The following is a 10,145-nucleotide window of genomic DNA, read 5'->3' as shown; positions in this document are numbered from 1 at the left end:
AGCACACGTGTACTAAAGGAGGAGTCAGTTATATACATGTGAACTTGATTTTGACCTAGTAGCATGAGAGAGTTACTGGTTATCCATTTTATTTTGTATAGATATCTATATTTTTTTCTACTGAACTGAACACCTCTAAACATTCTCTTTCTACCTTGCTTGTGACAAATGAAACAGGATGGGGTTTTCTCAACTGTCTTTCTTCATTTTGGTTCAAGATACAGACAGGGTCTGTCCAACACCATTTCATTTATTCAGTATTACTGTCCTGCCTTTCCTGAAGAGAGAAGCCTTCATGTTAGGACTTCTTCCCACAGCATATAGTACCTTATTTTTGTCGGCATTGAACTTCATCCTGTTAGCCTTAGCCCAGCTTTGCGAACTATTTAGATCCTTCTTAATTGCTATCCCATCCTCTGCATTCATAACCCTTCTCAGTTTCGTGTCGCCTGCAAACTTAATCAAGAAGCTTTCTGCACCAGCATCCAAATAATAAGCACATTGAACGGCACTGGGCCTAGGAGAGAACCCTGTGGGTCTCCACTTGTAATCTCTTGCCATTCTGACATGGATCCAGTTATAATTACCTTTTGCTTGTGGCTACTGAGCCAGCTGTCTATCCATTTTATAGTAGTTTTCTCTAGCCCACAGTTTACTATATGAGAAGGTCATGTGGGTCCTTGTCAATGGCCTTGCTGAAGTCCAGATGCACTATATCCACAGCATTCCCTTCATCCACCCAAGTTATTCCTTTGTCAAAGGAGATCAGTTTTGTTTGACATGTTCTTGGTAAATCCATACTGGCTGCTTGTGATCAGCCTTTCTTTCTTCAGATGCTTGCAAATGGGATTCCTTAGGGTATGCTCCAGTTATCTTCCTAGACGTTGAGGTGAGGCTAATGGGTTTGTAGTTCCCCAAATCCACCTGTACCTGCCTAGCCTTGTGTAGACATTCCCTGGCTGCCTTGGAGCCATGTGCCTGGGGTCAACCGCAGAGGCTGCTCCTGTAGTCTCAATGTCGGGTCGCGTTCTCCCCAAGGGAAACCCTGACACTTGCCTGCCACAACTTGAGTCTTCTATTCGGTGGTGGGGCTCCCTGCTGTTGCTCCTCACAGGCTGGGCATCACTCCTAGCAGGTATTCTTGGGGCTTCACCTCCCCTACACCCCAGTCATGCACCAGCCTCTTAGGACAGCCAGTCGATGGTCGGTTAGCTCACCCTCTGGTGTTGCCTCCTGGGTCCTCCCTGTCTACTTGGCTCCTGGTGTTCTCACCCCCGCCAGGTACCTTCAGGACATAGGACAGTCTTTGGTGATATGCCAGGCTCTCTTCACTGTGCCGCTGTCCCCGACGTTGCCCCAGCTCGCTCTGTCCTTTGAGCATCTCCTTGGCCCTTTCCTGTCCTAGGGCTTAGGGAAAATCAAGGAAAAAAACAATTAACTGAAACAAAAGGGCAGGGTGGGCTCAGCCCACCCCTACTCACAACTCTGGCATCTGCAGTCCCACTGTCCCTCGACACCCTCCTCCCTGATTCAGCTTCACGACTCTCTGGGATTGCGATCCCTTAATTGCCATTGGACCCTTTCGATGGGTCCCTCCTCAGCTTTTCTCTCTATTGCCTGTGCAGTGCCTGCCCGGCTCGGGGGACAGCTCTGCAGCCTGTTCCCTGCAGCATCCCCACAGCTGTTTCTCTGCTGCCAGCTTTTATCTCTGCCAGGCAGCGTTCTTCTGTGACGTCATCCAGCCACAGATAAAAGTGGCTGACAAACTTCACGGGTGTTCCATCTCAGCATGGCTCATCCGGCCCATCTATTTCTGCAATGGGTAAGTTTGCCCTGTCTTTGGGGCTTTTCTCTTTTCAATGTGGGTGGGCTGTTTCTGCCCCGGGCCCCACCATGGAAGGAGTCTCCCGTCCCTTTTCCTTTGCCCCACTGAGACACCACCTTTCTGCTTTTTTCCCTTTTCCAGTCCTCTGGTATCTGGTCTGTCTCCCATGACTTCAGGTTGCAACAAGGGAGGTTTAGGTTGGATATTAGGAAAAACTTTCTCACTAGGAAGGCAGTGCAGCACTGGAACAGATTACCTAGAGAGATGATGGAGGTTTCTAAGGCCTGGCTCAACAGAACTCTGGATGGAGTGTCCTAGTTGAGGATGGTCCTGCTTTGAGCAGGGGGTTGAACTAGATGACCTCCTGAGGTTCCTTCCAACCTTAATTTTTTATGATTCTATGGAAGATCATGGCAAAGGGTTGTGAGATCGCCTCTGCCAGTTCCTTCAGAACACTAGGATGAAGTTCATTAGGCCCTGCTGACCTGAATTCATTCAGACCCATCAAAATCTATGTTTTTTGTTATGTCATTGTTCAGCTTGTCCCCTTTCTTATGCAAATAATTCTTATAGGAGTCTAGATGCAGTTTAATTTTTTCATGAAGACTTGAGGCAAAATAGCTGTTAAGCAGCTCTACTTTCTTTGCATCTTCTATTAAGAGTTCCCCGTGGCTAGTTAACAGTGAATCCACTGCTTCGTTGGTCTTCCTTTTGTGACCATTATACTTAGAGAACCTCTTCTTGGTGTCTTTAACATTTCTGAGATGCAGCTCATTCTTTATCTTTTCCTTCCTAATTTTTGTCCCTGTGTGTTCCTTAGTTACCTTTACATTTTTCCATTGCCTGTGTGCTTTTGCTTTTGCATCCTGAAAGTTTCTTGTGTAGTCACATTGCTCTCTTGCCATTCTTCTTGTTATGTTCTTTCTGCACATCCTTGCTCTTTGAGAGAGAGAGCTCTTCACTTTAATGAAATAAGGTACAATGTGTTATGGCTTTGAAAGAGGAGAATAGTGCTAAGTAGCAGCATAGCTTTGTTTCCCTGTACAGTTTGGTTCTTAACTTTCCTTCAAAACTTTAGCATCTACTGTTCACATACAGGAAACTCAGATGTTGTCTTGGGATCTCACAAGTCCGTAGGACTAGAATCAAGGTCTCCCCAATCTCAGCCCAGTGCCCTCTCTATTAGAATGTATTGAACATGAGAACTTAGATATCTGATCTTCTGTTTAATAGCTTTCAATAGACTGGTTCTCCATGAATTTGTCATATCTTTTTGCTTCCAAAAATACACTTTCAGTGACAGTGGCATCCTCCAGTGCTAAGAATGGGCAAATTCCAAGACTTCTATGAACCTAGGTTTACACATTATACTCTAGCAGTTGATGCCTGAAAGGAAGGTAGCTCCAGAACATACCAGACGGATTACTAACAAAATACTTTTAAGAAATCTTGGAAAGCATCTGTATGCACTTTTTCATTATTTGTTGGGAAAGATGATAAATGCTTAAGTGTATTTATATTTTTCATATGGCTGCAGCATCTCTTTGGAAATGGGGGTAAAAAAAAATGAATTCAGAGTAAGTCTGGCTTATTTAATAACTTCAGAACGGAAAATGCTTTCTTTGTTTTATGTTTAATGTTTCTCTCTCTTCCTTTAGCATTTTAAATGCAAACTATTTTTTGGTTTAGCCCAAGGTATAATGTGCACCAGTTTAAATCCAAACAACCTTGAAGTATAGATCCAGACCTCAGCTGAAACCTCATAGTCTAGCATACATGTAATTGTCCTTACTCTTCCAGGTTTTGCTGTATGATCTCCGATCCAGTAACCCATTAATAGTCAAAGATCACCAGTATGGCCTGCCTGTTAAATCAATCCAGTTTCAGGATCATTTAGATTTAATTATATCTGCAGATTCACGAATCATAAAAATGTGGAACAGAGACACGGTAAGTGTATGTTTTATGGTATTAGGTTAAATTCCCTATTTTCATCATTTTGTTGATTTGAATTTAAACTTTTATCACCACACTTCAACATAGCCTAATTTGTAAGCATAGTTACTTTTTTGTTTGACTGTTCAGGAGGATCTTTTGACAAGGATTAATTTTAATGAGAGATGCAGGTGCACACATTCATTGTTATTAACTGCTAATTAACCATGTAGCCAGCATTACAAAGAACCTCTCAGTGGGTGGTGGATCCTGCTCATATGCTTAGGGTTAAATTGATCTCCAGTTTTGGGGACAGGAAGAAATGTTCCTGTGGTTCGATTGGCTACCGTCAGGGGGCAAAGGTCGTCTTCCTCTGTAACAAGGGTTGTGACCTACTTCTGAGTGTCAGTCCAGCATGTTATACTTACCAAATTCCTTGCCACTGTATTGGTGATGCCTTGTGTCTGTTTTCACATCACACCATAGGTGTGTGGGCCTTACAGTGGGTACTTTGCAGCTGTGGTATGGAATGAGGGGTTGGAATAGAGATTCCTGTAGATCTGTTGGCCAAATAGTAGCCTATATGTTCAGAAATCTGGGTTTGATGACAGAGCCTTCTCCCAAGCCAAACTCATTTGTAAAATTTTAGTGGCTTTAAAAAAACACACACATATCTTCCTTCTCCTGACTCTTAAGCACTCTCTGTGTATGCATGTACACACACATGCATTATACAGTGCACTTAAGTACATTTAGCTCTAACCCCTGTGACTGCCAACTTATTCAAGGACTCTGTTTTGGTGAGATTAGCTGCTAAGTATATTTACACACATCTGCTAGGACAAGAAAATAGCATTGAAGGTGACACCCACGTTTCAGCTTGCAAGTCAGGTTGTATATGCTGACTAATTTATGGTAGATTATTTCTTAAACAGTAGGTGCAAAAAGTTCAGACAGATTTTGAGCTTTCAGCCTCAGTATCCACATGGGCCTCTTCTGAACAGCTTGACAGTTTATCCACTTTATTTGCCTGACTAGCAATCTCTTATGTGGAACTGTGTCCTATTTGGCAGGTCTGTAATAGTGCAATTGTAATTTTAGCTTGATTGGAGCCTCTTTCATTAGTCACAGTTCCTCCTCAAAGGCTCTGTCGCCATTGCACTCTGATCCCCTTCTCTTCTGACTACATAGTGGACCTTATCAATTGCAGTCACAAACCTTTCAATAGTTTTTTATAATGTGCTTCCACATTGCTTAGGACCATGCTTTTTTTTTCTACCATGGGAAACGCACCTTCTTTCATCAAAAGGCTTCTCAAAGCATCTAGTCTCACAACCTCTTATATGTTTTTCTGTTATCAAAAATAGGTGGTCTGTTACTGGCCTCTCTCCTTGTTCCCTAATTGCCTCGTTTCTCTCAGTCAAAGATGAACACCATAGAGATTAGCTGGCCTCTGCAATGGAATAAATGAGAGTTTCTTCCTGCTTGGGGATGGGGACATCTTTGGCCTTTCCTAGAATGTGTTCCAGCTGCCTATACTTTCCCTTGCTCAAATATTGGTTCTTTATTCTCCCTGCTTGGGAACCAACTGAGGCAGAATTTGGGGTGGAAAGTACCTGGCTTTGATACCAGAATAGCCCGTGCTGAGACGTGCCTTTTGGTGGGGAGCTTGATGATTTATCTACTGAGGTGGGGTGGGGTTGGAGACAGGCTCTTATTAATCATCAGTGGAGAGACTAGGGATGGATGGTATGGCAGCATTCAGCTGGAAGGGGGGGACCCAAAAGGTAGGCGAGACCCGCTTCAGGGGAATAAGAAGAATAATGGGATACAAGTTTTTGTTCTGATCCTGTCCTTCAGTTTAGATCCCTGCAGACATGTAAGCTCATGCTTATGCCTCTGTAAAAAGTGGGCCACAGAACCTTCTTATTTACTGGCTGACTTAGAAGTTTGAGTATAAAAGCACTAAAGTATTTTGTCTGGGCTTTCCCCTCCTCAAACTTTCTTGTCTGTAAAACCCTTATAATATGCACAGAAATTTTGGATTCAGTATAAAGTAGAGGTTTTGACCATTGTGGTTATTGAAGCGTGCTTTGCATGATGAAGTAATAAGTGTGACAAACAGTGCAAGCACTTCTTGTCTGCAGAATCGGAGGGAGAGGACATGTCTACACATGCAATTAATGCACATGAATAAACTCCAGAGCTTATGGCTCTGTAGTTTTGTTAGGTTTTTTTTCTCTTGGGTGCGCTGTTTGACCGTGCGCCCAGGAGCAAAAACTCCTGAGTATACTGGAGATACTCTTGTAGATACACTGAGGAGAGCTGCCTAATTAGTCCTGTAGTAAATCTCCGCCTCTCCATGTGTGCCCCTGTTAGGGCATATGAAACAAACTCCGGAGCTAGCTAATGCTTGTATCTACAAGTGTTATCCAGCTGAGGAGTTTGCTTTGTGCGCCCTAATATGGGTGCATGTGTAGAGGCAGAGATATTTACTGCGGACCTAATCGTGCAGCTCCACAATAAACATCTTGTGTAGACGTGCTAAGAGAAGACGTAACAGAAATATCAGCTGGTAAGTGTAGGCAGCAAGCAGCTGCCCAATGGCTACATCAAGGCTGTTGCCTCTCCTTTTCCTGAACTTCAAATGTTGACTATTTAAAAAAAAAAAAAAAGTCTTGGAACATTTATTGTAGTGGGAGCGGTACCTGGAGGATCGGGACAGATTTTGTATTTCTTTGAGAACTAAGGGTTTGTTTGTGAGGCATCTTTTGTCCTTTTTTGTCTGCAACGTGGTGCTTAACATTCTGTACATCTTGCTAATATTTCTGTAATAAAATTAAGGCACAATTTTAACACTTTTCCTTGGTGCACTGAAAGCATCATACATAGCAGTCCCATTCTCTAGTCCCTAGTTTAACTGCTCAGTGCTTTTATTATCTAAATCTGTGTTGTAGATTATACATAGTCTTTATATAAATTTACATTTACATCTAGTGGTGATATACATTTTAAAGCAGAAATTGCATTTGACCTGTGAGGAGGTTGTTTTCAGTGTTGGATCAAGCAAGCAAAATTGCTCATGCTTCATGAGATTTGAAGGTTTGAGACCCTTGGTTGAAAGATGTGGCATAAATGCTGAGTGGTGGTAGAAGGCAGTTTAATATATACAACTATAACTTGACTATATCATAGCTAGCTTTTACTTCCATTTAAGAAGCCGACTTAGCAGGTCCTCTTTCAGTATGTTAGAACAAACAGACCCCCTGACCTCGCATGCTGTCAGTGAAGGAACTGGCCTTAAAACACTTAAAAGTAGAACTTGAGAGAAATCTGGGTTGCGGTTATTTCTCTCAGTTCACATCTCATCCATCTGTGGGATGTGTTTCAGCATGAACTAAACATGGCAGAGGTTGCAGGCAGTCCGTTTCTCTTGTTCATATTTTTATGCAACATTACTTCCTTTTTACCTTTTTTTTTTTTCATTGTTATGTTGTACTGCATTTGAAAAGACGTTTCCTCTGCCATAATAAATGTAAAGTTTGACTATAAACTGGGAGTTTGATGTCTTTACAGTATATGAAATCAAATACATGACCTAGCACGAAATCCCAGAATTGCAGGCTTAGCACATCATTATTATAAATTGCCATTATAACTTCCATCCTGATCTTCCTAAGTCGGTGACAACTGGTTCCTCTTATTCAGGCCTTTTTACGTTTCCTGTAATTTCCTGACTTTGTATTGAAGTGCTGGGCCGTGCCTCATTTTACACAGATGAGAGCAGGGTGGGGGAAATCCCACAAACAGCCCATCATTTTGGCTTTCTGTTAGAATGAAACTATTTACAACCAAGAAAATTAGACATCACAAAAAAGGACTTTGTTGGTGACATGCCAGGATCTTGGGGGCCCCACCCAGTTCATAAAATACATTGGAATAGATTGCTGACATCCACATCTTCACTATAGAAGTTGCAGCAGTTAGACTTCAGGTGCCAGCATGCAGCGAGTGCTGTGGCTTGGGTTGAGCAACAAATAGGCTGCATTCCTTTTAGAAGGTCTGGTCAACTCTGGGTAGTAATGATGAATTTGTGGACCTGCCCTGTGTGTATCAGTATTCTGTCCCACTGAAAAAGCGTGTTAGCTTTAGGCTTTGCTTGCTGTATTTTTGCATTGTATTTTTTAGCCACTATAAGGCCTATTTTCAGTCTGTAACTGTGTTTTAAGAAAGCATTAAGTGAATTCCCTGTAATGTATTTTTCTCCCTATTGTTTCAGGGAAAAATATTTACTTCAATGGAGCCAGAACATGATATCAATGATGTCTGTCTTTATCCTAATTCAGGTATGTGTAAAATGAACTAAGTTTGTTTACAGGTAAAGCCCCTTACTGCAGACTTCCTTCACAAAAAAAGTCATTTAGTCTGCTTTTTCAGAGATTTCCTAGGGTGGAAAGGCTTTTTCTTTTGCATTGTAATCAATCCCATGTTTTACATTTCTCCTCCAATTTAAAGATGTTATTCTTTTTCTCTTCTGAAGTTTTTTTTTTTTTATTGTTGCTGTGTGCTGTGGTGGCTATGTTTCACTGCTGGTTAGTAAAACCTTTGGGAAATCATTTGGATAAAAATAGTATGTAAATTCATGGTCATTGTCTTGAAACTTAATCTTTCTTATGTGAGCTGTGAGTACAGCACAAGGGTATAGATTCTGACTTGAAGAATGTGTGTACACAGAATAAAGGGCATCCTAGAAACCATTAATCCAGTAGGGCACTTGAAAAGTACCAGGTTGCATGATATAGCAGGCACAGCTTTTTTACTGTATTTTGAGAAAGGGAGATTGTAGTCTTTAGAGTAAAATCTGCTGGGTAAACATGGTGTTACATTCTGGCTAGGATACTCCTGTTCTATAATTCAGTTTATTATATCGTATTTTAGAGCAGACCACCAAGCTGAACTTACTTTCTTTTTAGCAGGTGACTCCAAACATTCAAATCTTCATTCCTACAGTGAATGCCTTGAAGTCTCCTCTGCCACATGAAGGATTAACGGTCCAAATTTGGAGTCAGTTGAGCAGGGGATTTTTGAGGTCCAATCCCATGGGGAAAAAAACCAGCACTGTTCTAAATTATTTGGTTTTTTAATGTTTTGTGCAGAGCTGGGTCTCTTAACAGTTGAGATTTGTTCAGTTTGAGATCCGTTCCCAAAATAGTCTCAGTTGCTTGGGCCTTCTTTACTAGTTCATGGCATTGAACTGGCCTTTGGGAAAACAATTTTAAAAAATATTGCACATAGTTTAGATTGACATATGGCACATGGCATAACACACATCTTTACTCTTTGGTTCAAAAGCCAAAGGCCGTCTAAAATGTAGAAAATAGAGTGTTCTTAAATTAAATAAAAGGAGTAGGGAAGACGGTGTAACTTGAACTGCTAACCCAAGAAAATCCACATTCAGACTTGTCAGAAATCTGAGTCCCCAACTTGATTTATAACCTAGGTGACCTGCTGCTCCTGTAGCTATAACCTAAGTTAGCAAACTCTGGTTAACACTTTTGTCTAGAATAGGGTTTTCAGGACGACTGAAATGGGCAGGACTGGTGCAGGTCTGGCGCAAGCATTCTTCTAGGTAGCCTATGGCCTCAATGTCTTCATGGCTTCAGGAGATGCTTGGAGCTACACTTGTGCACTGAGTTGACCTTTACCCTCAGCAGAAACCAGATTAACCTGTAGGTAGGTTACTATTCTTAAGGAGCTGTTATGTTTTTGGGAAATGTGCCCTGCTAATTTCTACAGTATCTTTAACAGGGACTCTTCTGCTAGATAAGCCATTGTGTATGCAGATATGCAGGAGTGATGGGCATGTTACATATTCCATCTTGGCATTATTATAGAAGAGTGCTAGTGTTTGCTAACCAGAGGGAAGATGAAATGACAATATACTCATGTTTTGAGCATTGCAGTATCCTTTTGGATAAGGGGTTCTTGATCCATGACCCTGTAATATGAAGCATGCACAATACTTGGTGTTTTGGTGCCAGGAGAGTCTGACCAGGGAGGGGGAGTTTGAGCAGTGCTCTGGGTGTGGTGATTGGGGTAGTTCAGGAAAAGAAGAGGGTTGGGGCAGAGGGATTTGGGTGTGGATAAGAATCTTGTGGCTCTGACAGATGGTGACTTGTGGTAGGACTGAGGGATTTGCAGAGGTTTTAGATTAGGAGAATGGCAGTGCAGACTGCGGTATTTGGAAGGGGGCCCCATGAAAACGAACACGAGTAGATGTGCTTTTCAGCCTCAGCCCCTGGATCTGAGAATATAAGTACTGCTGTGGTGTGTCAGACCTATGGTCTATCTAGCCTGCTTCCAGCTTACAAGTAGTAGGTGCTTT

The 10,145-nt window shown here is 42.0% G+C and overlaps 1 protein-coding gene across 2 annotated transcripts in view; it reads left to right on the top strand.

The window, feature by feature from the left end:
- The window catches only part of NOL10 (nucleolar protein 10), a 77,247-nt gene that overhangs the window by 13,954 nt on the left and 53,148 nt on the right, over nucleotides 1-10,145 (top strand). For both annotated transcript variants that reach the window (XM_019520746.1, XM_019520745.1), the window contains exons 11-12: nucleotides 3,626-3,775; nucleotides 8,040-8,106. In XM_019520746.1, coding sequence (XP_019376291.1) covers nucleotides 3,626-3,775; nucleotides 8,040-8,106 — 217 coding nt within the window. The remainder of the gene's footprint in view (nucleotides 1-3,625; nucleotides 3,776-8,039; nucleotides 8,107-10,145) is intronic.

The sequence above is a fragment of the Gavialis gangeticus genome, unplaced genomic scaffold (genome assembly GCF_001723915.1).
Source record: "Gavialis gangeticus isolate Ggan-Ray unplaced genomic scaffold, GavGan_comp1, whole genome shotgun sequence".
In the NCBI taxonomy this organism is placed as follows: Eukaryota; Metazoa; Chordata; order Crocodylia; family Gavialidae; genus Gavialis; species Gavialis gangeticus.
This window is presented reverse-complemented; position numbering and strand designations above follow the sequence as displayed.